The sequence below is a fragment of the Phascolarctos cinereus genome, unplaced genomic scaffold (assembly GCF_003287225.1).
Source record: "Phascolarctos cinereus isolate Bilbo 61053 unplaced genomic scaffold, phaCin_HiC Scaffold_2;HRSCAF=192, whole genome shotgun sequence".
Classification (NCBI taxonomy): domain Eukaryota; kingdom Metazoa; phylum Chordata; class Mammalia; order Diprotodontia; family Phascolarctidae; genus Phascolarctos; species Phascolarctos cinereus.
Genome location: NW_027555625.1, coordinates 295,715,375 through 295,729,558, shown reverse-complemented (window position 1 = coordinate 295,729,558; position 14,184 = coordinate 295,715,375). Strand labels below are relative to the sequence as shown.

The 14,184-nt window shown below is 39.7% G+C and overlaps 1 protein-coding gene across 1 annotated transcript in view; it reads left to right on the top strand.

Annotated features, from left to right (window-relative positions):
- GARNL3 (GTPase activating Rap/RanGAP domain like 3) overlaps positions 1-14,184 on the top strand; it is a 225,399-nt gene that overhangs the window by 41,892 nt on the left and 169,323 nt on the right. The window contains 2 exon segments of the mRNA XM_020984961.2: positions 614-713; positions 2,774-2,892. Of these exon segments, the coding sequence (XP_020840620.2) occupies positions 614-713; positions 2,774-2,892 (219 nt within the window).

Sequence of the window (14,184 nt, the reverse complement as noted above, 5' to 3'; positions counted from 1 at the left end):
GCTTGTGAGTACACAATAGGTACCCAGTGCTTATTGAGAATTTGTGAAGAAAACATAAAGCGGTGAGGGATTTGAAGATCACATTTAATACATAAGGTAGAAACACTGGGCCAGAGAGAGAGACACATGACATCAGAGACAGAATTGGTAATAGTTAATTTTATCCCCTGAACTAATGAAGCCAGACCCTAGACTTCTCTAGTGACAGAGAAAGACTGGAGGCCAGTTATTTAGGACACACATTGACACTGTGCTATAAGGTTTACAAGGCTTTTTTCTTAGAACAATCCACTGAGGTATATAGTCCAAGTATTATTATTCCCATTTCACAGGTTAGGGAAATGAGGTTCAAATAGGCTAAGAGACTTGCCCATGGTCACATGGTATTTAAGGACAGGGATTTGACCCCAGATCTCCTAACTCCATCCCTGCACTTTACCATACTGCAATTCCTCTCAGGTCACTATCAGTTTTCAATGGAACAGGTACTTTTGAAAAAGTATTTTCCTATCATTTCTCTGTTATTTTTACTTGCACACCCTGCTTGTTTACTTCAGGTTGTGTTTACTCTTTCTGAATAAGCTTCTAATGGCATCATTTTGCTCCATTTCAGAATGCTCCTAACTTGCCAGGTATCTGGCGTAGAACAGATGTGCACCTGGAAAACCCAGAGTATCATACCAGATGGTATTTCAAGTATTTCTTAGGACAAGGTAAGGATATTGTTTTAGAAAAATGGACATTTGAACTGACTTAAAATGAAAAAAAAAAGCTTTGATATAATTTATATAAACCTACATTAGACTCACTTGATCCGTTTGGTGCATTTGATACTTAATTCAGAACACTGACTTCAAGGTTAAAGATAAGCTTTATAAAATTAAAGGTTCATTTCATACAGAAGACCATTTATATGAATCTTAACCAATAATTTTTGCTCTGGAAATGAAGGGTTAAAAGGTAGGATGGAAATTCACTGCATTGAAAAAAGACTGTTAGAGTCTGTAGAATTGAGTACCACGTATAATGTAGCATATTCTGTGTGCACTTTGTACTTTGTATCTCCTTGATAAATAGTAAACAGCTCTCCACCAAATTGCAGATGGAAATGGGTAAATGAGGTCATGTGAAGCATTGGTACTAGTGAGGGGCATGTTTGAATGCAGAGGAAGAGCCTGTATGAGAGGCTGAGATTAATGATAGAAGGAGTAGGAAATGAAGAAATCATCATAATGCCAGAGATTAGAAGACCAGAGAAAGGGAGAGGGTGTAGCTGGCTGCTTAGGGATGTTCCTTTAATTCTTTCATGCCCCCAGGGTGCTGTTTTGGGCATAAAGTAGCAGCTGGTTACATATTCTCTTAATACTCTGAAGAAATCAACAATTTAAGAAATGGCTTAACTTCCTACCAGAGAACAGATTGCAAACACAGAACCAGACTCAGTGAGTCACTAACTCCCCATTGACTGTCAAATAAAGGAGAAAATCTGTCCTCTGGCACTTAACGGGTAGTATGGCTCCAGGCTTTCTACTTGTCTAGCCATCACACACAACTTCCTTTCTGTGTTCCTGCCAAAATGGACTGTGCTCCATTCCCGTATTCTTGCCCTGCTCTCTCACCTCTCTGCTTGCACACACTGTCCCCCTCTGCTTCCTTACTTCCTACCTACCCACCCCCATTTCCAACTGCTGGAAGTCTCTCCCTGCCTTTAAGTGCCAACTCAGATGTCTCCTCCTTCATGAAGCCTTCCCTGACACCCCTGCCTTTACTAAATAAAAGTTATTTCCTCTCGATTCACATTTCTTATACCTGAATCTCTCCTTTGCCCTTATCTCACTCCTTTGTGTCATAGTTATTTGTGTATGTGCCCTTCTCAATTGATTGAGTTATAAGCTCCTAGAGACAAAGCTATATGTTATATCTGTCTTTGTGCCTTAGACACTGTCTATGCTTAAACATTTCTTGAATTGAAATTGTTTTATGTAAGATTTTGAACAAGAATTACACAGTGAGAAGGTCTGAATGGGTTGGGTTTTCCACCAGTAGAGGAAAGTATCACTTACTATGCAACATGAAGAGATCACAGAATTTTTGAAGAACTGAAGTCACGTGATAGACTAAATACCAAAAGAAGAGGAAATACTGCAAGTCTGGTACCTGCCTTCAAAGAATATATCCAAAGTGTTATCAAGGTTTGATGAACACTCACAGTTGCTTAACCTTTCTTCAGAGAAAAATGAATGTTTTTAATTTGTGAGAAAATTGGATCAGGTAGAAACAAGATATTTTAAAATGCAGTAGAGTAGTAAAGGTATTAGAATAAAGAGGAGATTAAAAATGAAGGAGGAAGGGAGGGTGCTACAGTTGGGCAAGCAATGGATGGCCAACCTGAGGCCTGGCCTCTGAGCCTGGCTCCACCACCAACTTGATTTGTAACCTTAACTTCTCTTAGTAAGTAATCCCCTTAACCTCTCTTATCCTCATTTTCTTCCTTAATAAGCGACCTGTAATGGTCCCTTTTAGATCTAAAAATTTTATGATTTCAGTTAATTTTCTTGCCAGATAAAGGGTAATTCAGAGTTATGGAAAGAGGTAGAAAACTTGTAGTAAAAGAAGTTAGTATGAAACCTGTCTTCTGATGTTTGACAGCGTTCAGGTATAAAGAGAGCAGGTAGGTTTGTGGGCCAGTCTGGCCTTGCAGGATGGTGGAATAAAAAAGAAGAATGAAAGAGCAAATTGTAACTCTGCAATTCTGAATACATTTCTTTTCCAGTTCATCAGAATTACGTTGGCACTGATATAGAGAAGAGCCCTTTCTTTCTGTCTGTAGCACTTTCTGACCAGAACAATCAACGTGTCCCTCAATACCGGGCAATTCTCTGGAGAAAAACAGTAAGTACTAAAAATGATTGAAGTCTAGATTGTACCCTCAGTTTTATGATATTTTTAAGGTTTGACTTCTTATATTCATTCATTCATTCATTCATTATATATTCATTCTCTCTTATATTCATTATATTATATTATTCATTGTATTATATTCATTCAACGGGTATTTATTGAATGCTTCCATGTGTAAAACAAACAACAACAACAACAAAACCCATGTCATGCACTAGGAATAATGCTGTTCCCAGAAGGAGTTTAGAATCAGATTAAGTTTGAGTTGGCTCAGATAGGGACTTAAGCACCTTTGTGTAAAGGCCTTTGACCCTTACTTACTACTCGACAGTGCTGCCCAGAACTGCAGCTCAGTTGTGGACGACTGTTTCTAATTCTTGTGAGGCTGGTACAGCTGGTAGCTACCACACCCAGTCTAGAAATGCGGAAGTTTGTGTAGTCTTAGAGCTGGAAAGGATCTCCAACGCCATTCCATTGATTTTGCAGATGAGGACACTGATAACCAGACTTCATGGTTTCTAGGGGTTTGATGGTTGTATGAGGGAGAGGGAGAGGGAAAAGAGAATATGGGAGCATTTATTACGTGTTCCTCTCTGCAAGACGTTGTGATAAGGACTGGGAATACAAACACGAGCAAGCTGATCCACCCCTGCCCTTAAGAAGCTTTGATTCTAATGAGGGAAGGTGACAAAAAAAAAAAAGTGATGGTGGAAGTGGGAGGCATTGGTGGCATGCAAGCATCAGCATGGCATGGGGGTCTGGGTCCCAGAAAAATAAGGCGAAAGCTCACTTATCAGAGTTGGTAAGGCCAATGTCACGGAGGTCCTGGGTACTGGCGACATAAGGTAAAAACTTACCTTTCAGACAGGGTTCCGTGGTAGGATGGAGATGCAGATGACAGCCAGAGGGAAAATGGCATTATTCTTAGTGTACATCAGTGAAACTGTCAGCTTATTAGAGTAAAATTGTCTCTAGTGAAGCTACCCATTAGAAAATGATGTCAGTTTGTCAATGGAGAAGAGTTATTGAATAATCACAATGGATCAGCTTAGATGTGATCAGATTCCTAAGGGACAGGAAGTTGAAAAATGAAGTGAAAATGACTGTGAGATGTAGCAGGACACCCCCCCCAAGCCACACATGAAAATTAGTCGCCGTTATTTATAAAGCATGCTGGTAGTTACCCATCACCTACTTGAATTTTAACAACCATATTTATGCAGTCAGAACAGTTGCATACATGTAGTTGTTAAAATTAAAGTTGGTTACACATAACTACCTGCAGCTTTTTATCTTGATCTCTTTGGAAACAAGTTATATTCAAAGATAAAGAATATTAGAACTGAAATAAACCTTAGTGATCAATCTGATCTGATTGTTCAGCCGTTTCAAGGAATCTGTGATCATATTTGGGTAGATAGTCCCTTCACCAGTGCAGATCACAGTTGTCCATACCTTCTCATTCTCATTCATTGTAACTCTTGTCCATATCCTTCTATAAAAAATTTCCATAAGAGATCATCTCTCCAGCACACTAGAGGCCTTTCTTTGGATCTTTTGGTATTTCACAGATAACAGTGTGACTGTCCAGGCTATTATCCCTTACTTTCACTACATGACCTACTCATCCTTTCTTCTGGTCATACGTGTCCTTGATGCTGTCTTTTATGTCACTTCTCATCCCAGAGTCATCATCGACATATTTTGAGGTTTTTCACACCCACCAAACATCTACAAATTGCCCTTTGGGCACTGACAGTTTTGATTCTTGTGAGGTTGTTATGTTCTGTGGTTTACCACCATAGAGCGCCAGTATTAAAAAAAGATGGGCTTTTGTGACAGAGAACAGCTTTCACTGAAAATGCTTGTAATTTCTCTAATGTAGTTCAGCCAGTTCAGGGCAGAAATGCAGGTCATGGAGTTGAGGAGGTTGCTAGGTCTTCATCGTGAATCCTGAAGTCCCTGAGGGTAAGGGCAAGGAGGATTGTGTGAGTCAGGTACAGAAGGCATCACAAGTGCTGGAAGAATAAATTGAGGATCAGTAAATAATAGCAACTAGCATGGGGATAGAGTGGTGTAAGCTATTCCATGAGCCTCAGAAGAGGAAGTAGAGGAATGAACTAGAACCTTAATTAGGGAGCAAAGACTATTCCTACCCCTCCTGGCTTTGTGAGTGAGGGAAAGACTTGGGAGAGAGAGTAGACTTAATGTAATGAGAGAGTAACCTCCAATGGGGAGAGTTAACAGAGGTTGTGATAAGCTCAGAGGAGACAGAAATTTTCATTAAATCAAGAAATTGAAAGTTATGTTGGTTGAAAAGTTTGTGGGTGTAGGAGAGTTACTGAGAATAAAAAAGGTGTTCCCAAGGACAGAACTGAATGAGTTAGCTGGGGTGAATTGGGTTGGAGATGGCCTGGGAAAGAATAGGGTTGATAAGAAGGAAGGTGAGAAGATGGGAGAAGGTAGTATTAGCATGCTGCTTGAGCTTAAGGTAGTAAAACTGGTTAATCAGGCTTGGAAAGCCAGTGCGATAGGAGGCAGTTTGATGTGGCTATGGTCTTCTGGTAAAACTGAGTGACAGAGGAATTAGAGTTAATCTGCATAGGAAATAGAATTAGAATTTCAGACTTTTGCCTGGCTACCACAGTGATTCTTCAAAAAAAAGAACCCACGACATGGGCTGTATAAATAGGAGCTGCTATTATTATTTTTCTCTCTTTATACAACTCATTTTGGCATTAGCTCACATATTTATTGTATGGGTATATCTTTTGTTTTTCTAATGAGATCCTAAGCCCCTTGAGAGAAGAGTTAAAATTCTTAAAATACTTAGTAGATGCTCAATAAATGCAAAAGAGAAAAGGAAAAAAAAATTATAGCATTGAGTGCTTACTCCTTGCAAGTCATAAGAAGGTGGTGATAGGTTTAAAAGACAAACATGAAAGTGGAAACTTTAGGGAAATTATAGGTAATGGAAGGCTTCTTTTCAGAATTGTTTTAGGTATCAGGAAAAGGGTAGAAAGGAGGATAGGGAATTCGCTGCCAAAGGACTCTTAATCAATCAGTGAGAAAATGAAGGAGTTAGAAGCATAAATGATAACAGCATGAACAAGCTGTTGGTGAAGAAGTGCTCTTGGGCCTTATGCTTGCTCTCACAGCTGAAACCTTCAAGGTATTTAAGAATTGCTTGAGCAAACCCCTTAGTGGCAGTTTTCTGTGAAATGTAGAGGGGGAGCTGAAATGAAGATAATGACACACTGAATCTTCCTTTGTTGTCCTGAGTTTGTTTATTAGGCTTTGTCTACATACCAAGGCCCCTTGGGTAGCTTTGCCAGGTATCAAAGCACCTATGGGCTTTATTTCTCTGCAGGATTGCATTTAAGTTAATCTTTATTCTGACAAGGAAAACATGACTGTTCTTCATTTATCATTTAACAGGAGAGAGACCTTGTTTGCCCTTCTGAAAGTTTTCTGCTTTCCCTCTTTTACTTCTCTCCTTGTGGCCCTGCTAAAATAAATGAAAAAGAAAAAGAAAAAAAAATATCATGCAGTAGTGTGAGAGTGCTTACCTGCATGAAAACTCCACAATATCAGTGTCAGAAATTGTCATAACTCGAGAGCACTGAGCAGCTCAATGCCAGGATTGGGAGGGTGGAAGGTGAACACAACGCTGGGATATTACAACACTGTTTCTGCCCACTTTGTGCAGCTGGTACATGTAATAGAGGAAGAGGCAATGCACCCGTTGCTGATGTATGAAACACTGGCCTCTTACTATTTTCCCACCTAATGTGACTGCTTCTTGGCAATCTCAGACCTTCACTAGCTCATCCTCCTCCTCCAACCCCTAAAGCATTGATGTCCTCCAAGGTAATGTCCTTAACCTTTTTCTTTCTCTCAGAAATCTCACGCCCTCCCATGACTTCATATCTTCATATGATACCCACATTTACATATTTTCTTATGATCTCTCATTATAATCCAGTCTTGAATTTCCATTTGCCCACTGCACATCTCCAGTAGGATCTTCCTTTAGCATCTCAAATTTAGAATATAAAAAACTGAACTTATGATCTTCTTCTCTTCTCATGGCTTCCCTATTTCTGTTGATAGTACCACCATCCTCCCATAATCCTATTCTCTCTTTGGCTCCTTCTACTCCCTCACCCTCAACATCCAGGCCATTGCTAAGTCCTATTAATTCTACCTTTGAAATACTGCTCCTTCCTCTCTATTTCACTGTTACCGCCCTGCTTCTAAATTTTATAAGCTCTCCCCTGGACTATTGTAATAGCCTCCTGAGTTTTTTCCCCACCTGTACTTTCTTCCCTTTCTAATCCATATTTCACATAAAATAATTATACTTCAATCCAGTGGATCTTTATTGAGCAGCTGTTATGTAATACAGGACACTGTGCAAGGCACTAAGAACATAAAGATAAAAATTAAAGTTACTGTTTACAAGGAGCTCAAATTCTACCAGAGAATGTAACATGTACCCAGGTGTGTAAATATAAAATTGATTCAAAGTAACTCCAGGAGGTAGAGAACAGTAATAATTGGGAAAACCAAGAAAAGCTTCGTGTGGGTCATCACACCTGAGCAGTGTGTTGAAGGAAGTTAGAGATCGTGAGAGGCAAGGGTGAGGAAGGAGTACATTGGTGCATTCTAAGACATAGGACATCCTAAGCAAAGGCACAGAGATGGAATGTCCTATGTGGGGAACAGCTGGTTTGACAGGAGCAGAAAGTGCGGGAAGGGGAGTAATGGGAAATAGGCCTGGAAATGTAGTCGAGACCTGTATTGTGGGGACCTATAAATACCAGGCTCTGAATTTTGTATTTTGTCCTAAAGGTAACGGGAGTCAATGAAGGGTTTTCTTGGTGGGAAAATGATGTGGTCAGATCAGTGTTTTAGGAATATTGGTTTGGTAGTGGTAGGGTAGTTTGGAGAGGAGAGAGGCTGTTGTGGGGGGAGACCAAATCACAGGTTATTAAAATAGACCAGATCAGGGGTGATGAAGACCATGTGAGTGAAGAGCAAGTTTTGTATGTAAGAGGTATTGTGAAGGTAGAAGCAATAAGACATGACAACTAACTGGATGGGCGGAAGAAGTGCTAAAGGAGAAGGAAGAATCAAGGATGATTTCAAGGTTACGAACCTGGTTGGCTGGAAGAATGGTGATACCTTCAACAAAACTAGGTAAGTTTGGAGGAGGAATAGATTTTGAAGGAAATGTAATGAATTCCATTTTGGAAATGTTGAGCTTGAAGTGCCAACAAGACACCTCCAGATGTCCAACAGGGAGTTAAATATACGGGATTAGAGATCAACAGACAGGCCAGGGCCGAATGTATCCAGTTGAGAGTCATTTCAAATGACTGTTATCTTGTAGAGGTGATAATTAAATCTGTGCTCTTGTAAATCACTCAGGGTATCTAACCCAGCTCTTCATTGTATTGTTGGGGAAACTAAGGCCTAGAATAGAGAAAGATCTTGTCCAAAGTCACATCTAGGAAGAACTAAATAGTACAAAGCTATTATTTGAACTTAAGTCATCGTGCAACCACCTTCTATGATCTTCTGTTGCCATAGGATAAAACACAAACTTAGCTCAGGTGCCTCTTCCTATGGAAAGTTTTTCCTATAGTTGTTAACTCGGTCTCCCTCCTCCAGTTATCTTGCAGCTATATAGCTCTTTACTTGAGGCATCTCCCAGGTCTCCAGGGAAGACTTGAATAATTGTTTTTGTCTTTTGTTTCACCTTCATGTTGCCATAATAAGTGCTTCTTGTTATGGTTGGCATTTAGGCACCTCCATGGTTTTGCTCTGACCTACTCATACTTAATTCACACTATTCTTCTATATATGTGCCTACTTTACTTTTTAGCCAAACTGGCCTACTGCCCTACCCTGCCCTTTCTGCTTCCGTACATTCAAATAGGCTCCCCTCCCCCATCCCAAACTTGAATCACACATCCTCCTCTTCCCTGTCAAAAATTTCTTCTTACCTCAGATGCCTCCTCCTCCATGATCCCTTCCAACTGAAAGTAATCTCTTCTTCCTCAAATTTTCTAAGGGTACTTTGACTCAATCTCCAACCTTGTATTTTGCTTATTTGCATACAGATATGTCTTCCCCTGTTAGATTGGGGGCAGGAACTGTGCCATTTGAATATAGATAAGCCCTATGCATAGCAAGAGCTTAATTACTGTTTATTGAATTTAATTTAAGTTTGAGAAGCCACAGTGTAACTGCAGTGGTTTGAGGCCCCCAGTGATAGTGTTCCTTGGGTGTTTGTTCTTGGGCCCTACTGGAACTTCTTCCCTGAGTCTCATTGTCCTCTTAGCATATGACATGCTTCTGCTGATCCATTGCCAACCTACCTCCAAGTTCAAGACCAGGAAGCACCCAAGCAGAGGCTGTGATGGGTCTTGGTATTTTCACCTTCAGCAAAAGCTGCTTACTTGATCAGCACCTTCCAAGACAACATCTATCCTTGAATGTTATTTGTTATTGAGAGCTAATAACATGAAAACCTAGAACATAGAATGTGAAAACAAGCAATATAAAACGTGAGCATTAGAAGAAACATTGGAAATCATTTAGTCATAGGATCACAGAATTTTCAAACTAGAAAGGTTTTGGAGGTCATGTCGTTCAACACTTTGGCTTTACAAATGAGAAATCAGGACCACAAGGATGAAATGATTTGTTAAAGCTTACGCAGAGAGTTAAGTGCCAGAGCCTCTTGAATATAGGTCTTTTTACTCCAAAACCATTATTCTTTTCACCACATGACGCTGCCTTTTCCTGCTCCTTGATTTTATAGATGATTAAATTGAGAATGAGAGACTCTGAGTCAGCCAAATCAATCATTGATGTCTCTTTTACTGACACCAATATATCCTTTTACAGAACCTCAGAGTTGGAAGGGACCTCAGAGGCCATTACAGGCCAATTCAGACCTGACCAAAAATAATTTCTAGAGTGTCTCCAACAAGTGGTCATCCACTCATAGCTCAGACAGAATATAGAGAGGGGAAACCCACTGCCTCCAAAGCAACCCTTTCCCCTTATTGCACTGCTGGTTCTGCCTTCTGATGTCAAGATGTTAGGTAGCTTCTCTACTGAAGGAGGAGATTCCCCTACTTCCATAAACAATTGTACCCCTAAATTTGTAGATGGCCATGACTGTAGAGATCTTTGTAGACCTTGATTATAGTGTGCCTTCTGTAATGGGACTAATCAGCTCTATTATACTTTCAAAGCTAAACTCTACAAGATAATTATAATTTTGCTCCAGAGAGTTATATAATGGTGACCTCTGGCATATAGGCTGCAGGGAAATTCTTAGTAATGAATATTCTAATACATTCTATGTAAGAAAAATAGAATAATTAGCCATATTTCTAAACATATTAGGCATTCAGTTTTTCTTGTAAAGAAGAGTACAATGGATTGCCTCTCCTAGACCCAATTGAACATATCTACACATAGACCTTGCAACTGCTAGAAGAGACAGAATTAAAAAGGAGGTAGAACACAAGGGCTCAGCCTCCACTTTTCTATTTAACTCTGAGTAAAGGAAAGCTGGGAGCAGAGCCAAGAAGCTGTTTCTGCATGGGAGAGAAAGCAGCTCCTAGAAGTGACTTTTTGTCACCCACGAGAAGAAAAGTGAGACTGGAAGAAAGGTCAAGAACACTGCAAAAGCTGTGCATAATACTCCTAGTCAAACCAAGTCACATGCTGTTAGTCGCGTGCCCCACAGTTATGACCCAAAGCCATACCTCTGCCTCACTTTAAAACTTATAGTGCATTTTCTTGCCAGCTCAGCTGCTGGAAGGAGACAGTTTGGATCAAGTGAAGTATGACAGCATTATATGAAGAGAAAATCACTTCTCTGTCTAGTCCACTTGAATCAGTGGGAATTACATTGTTGAATCAAGAAAGTTCCCTTAGGGAACATTCCAATATTGACTGGAACCTGGTAGAAGAGGGGCAGATACTTCTACCAGCCCTTCTTCATAGCTGCAGAATAGCAGTTCCTGGCCATGATACCAGCAAGGAGGGCAAAGCTGGGGGCCCTCCATAACAAAGCTGAACAAGTCTAATCCCTCTTCCACGTGACAACCCTTCAAATACTTGACTGTAGCAATCATGTCCTTTCCTTAGAACATAGAATGCTGCAGCAGGAATAGATCTTAGACTTTCATTTTGTAGAAGAGAAAACAATTTCAGAGAGGTAGTCATTTGTCCACCACTAGTATATAGAGGCATAAAGTTTTGCTCCTAAGTCCAATGCTCTTTTCATCATACCATGCTGTGAATTAGGAGGCTGCCGAGATATTCACTAATTAACCTCAAAGACAGTGTACATTATTTTCAGCATGGAAACTAAAACCTTCTATTAAGTACCAAAATATTACATGTAAATAAATACCTGTATTTATGACATTGTTAAGATGGTACAATGGTCACAGAAACCACATTTCTTTCTTCTATTTTCCTTATACCTAGACTGTCCCAGGCTGAGAGACTCTGATATTCTCCACCCTGTTGGTTCTGCTGGTAGCTTTCTCCTAGTCAACACCAGGTTCACCAGCACCACCATCCCAAGCTGGAGTGAAGAGAGAGTGGGTTTTTCAAGTCTTTACTTCTGAGGTTGAGGAGTTGACTTTAGAGTTCAGTGTTGGAGACAAGAACCTTGTCGATAAGGTTACTGTGACTGAATAAATCATATTTGACATTATTGTCATTTCTTCTCAAGAGTCAGTGACTGCAGTCCCAGATCCTGAGTGAAAATGCAGCATCCCTGTCAAATCCTAAAGTGAAACAAGTGGCTGTCCATCACCAAGAGCTGGAGCCTGTATCCAGGTTCTTCTCTAAGAGAGTCCTGAACTTCAGATCAAACCCCTTTCTGTAGCATTGTCCATGGAAAATGAATAAAAAATTTTCCCGCTAAATAGTAAGGTATCATCACCTTAAGTATCATGTTATTTTATGGCTTGTTCAGAAAGAAAGGAAGAAAGAAAAGAAAAAAGACATTTATCTTGGTATGAACATAGATTTAGAACAGGAAGGGACTTTGAAGGTCATCTAATTCAACCTCCTCATTTTTCAGATGAAGAACTTGAGACCCAGAAACTTAAGTGACTTGTTCAGGGTCCCAGAAGTAGTAAGTAGCACAACCAAGATTCAAACCCAGGTGCTCAGACTTCAAATTTTTTCCTTACATGGTACAGCCTCTCTTATATAGAGGTAATTGACTTCTTGATATCTTTTTTTCCCTTTTATACTTAGAAAATTTTACCCTTTTTATACTAGTTTCAAATCCTTATTATGCCTATTGCCCTAGGAGGTATAACTGTGTGTGAAACCCAGGCTTCTCCCATTTCTTTCTTCCTGTTTTGTTTACTCCTGCCTCATGGATCCCTTTCTGCCCTTATTTTATATAACGTTACTTATGGACTAAACCATCCATCTTCTTCATGCAGATGAAGCTCATCCTGGTCCCCTAAATCAATGATGTTCAGATTGGGGGCTTGCTTAGAGATAGACTTAACCCAGATTGGGTGTGATTAGCCGATAGGTGGGTGGGAAGACTGAGTGAATCCTACCCTTGCTTCAGTAGCCAATTCTAGGACTTGTTTTCCAACACAACCACACGCAGCCTTGTCCCTCCTCCCTACTCACACATCGCCAACCCAGATTCAAACCTTAATTATCTCTCACCTGGACTATTGCAACATTTTCCTAGGTATTCTCTCTGTCTCAAGTCTTTCCCCTCTCCAAGTCAGTGTTCCACACAGCTCAGTTATTTCCTTAAGCGCAGATCCAACCATGTCAGTCCCCTTCTCAGTAAACCCCAGTAGCTCTCTAGTGACTTTAGGATCAAATATTTCATCCTTAGACTTTGTTAATTTCTATTTCTTTCAGTTTTATAGTGTATGTAATTATTAGTATGTGTGTTTAATTTCTAATAAGTAAATAAGTGAACTAATAAGTAATAATTATTAGTATGTTTGTTTAGTTTCTAGTAAGTAAACTAAATAAGTAAATAAGGAGGGGGAAGGTGCTCAGTTATGGGGTATATAATCAAAAAGGTTTCGGGATCACTGCCCTAGATCCAAAGTGAGCATTTGTTGCTGGGATGCCTAGAGCTCTGTTCTTGTGTTGCACTTAGTTGGAGTGTTAGTTTGTTATTGCTTCTCTCCTGAAGTGTGATGTCAATAATAATAAATATTGTGTTACCTCACATGAGTTCTTTTAAAGATAAACATGACCCTATATCGAATGAATCAACACATTAAGCAATGAATATTTTGATAACATTCAGAATAACCTTCATCTGGAGCAGTTCCTAGTGCTATTACATTAATTTTACTGTTATTTTTTGCTATTACTTTTGTGCCTTATAAAATGATTCTTTTACAGCTTTAAGTTTTACAATATTATTATTATATGAAAAGTCATTTTTGCTTTTCACCATGAAGACCCAATTCTATGCTGCTCAGCTTTGTCCTCATAACTCTTAGGTTGGCCACCAGATGGCAGCACAAAGCCTTTTTTTTTTTTTTTTCAAAGCAGTCTGTCTCCCTTAAAACCCTGCCAGAGCCTCCACCTGTTTGGATTCTTCCTTTCCCAGGGTGCTCTTTTAAGTGGTGATCATGAGGACCAGACAGGGATGGATTGCTTTTTCTAATCAAGTAACTAATAACAAAACTTAACTATAGATGTGATTGCTAAATTTCTCTTTAGCTCTAATATTCTGTCTGCCCTACTTTCATCAAATTCATTTCCAGGCAAAGTATTTGCAAAGAATATAAACTTTCTGAATCCCATATGGTTTACTCATTATCCATGACTTTCATTATTATCTGTTTATATGTTATTCCCTCAAGAGATAAAAATTAGAAACTTATGGTCCCCATTTCTGCATTGTAATAAAGTTGGTGATATTTTGCCCTCCTTGATCTACCTTTTCTCTACTGAACATACATACTGCCCAGGCATGGTCACTTCTGTCTTAGTAAGCTTTCCTTCAAAAGGACAGCATGGCATAGTGGATGAAGAGCTGGCCTGGAAACCAAGAAGACCTGCGTTCAAGTTCTGCCTCTGATACAGTCTGACTTTGTGACCCTGGACAGGTCACTTAACCACTCCATGGTCTAGGCAACTGTCTGAGACTATAAGTTTCAGAGATGGTGTGAGGCTGCATTGGTAGAGGGAATTTCCTTTACCTGGGAATTCCCTATATCAGTGAAGTCACAAGTCCAGTCT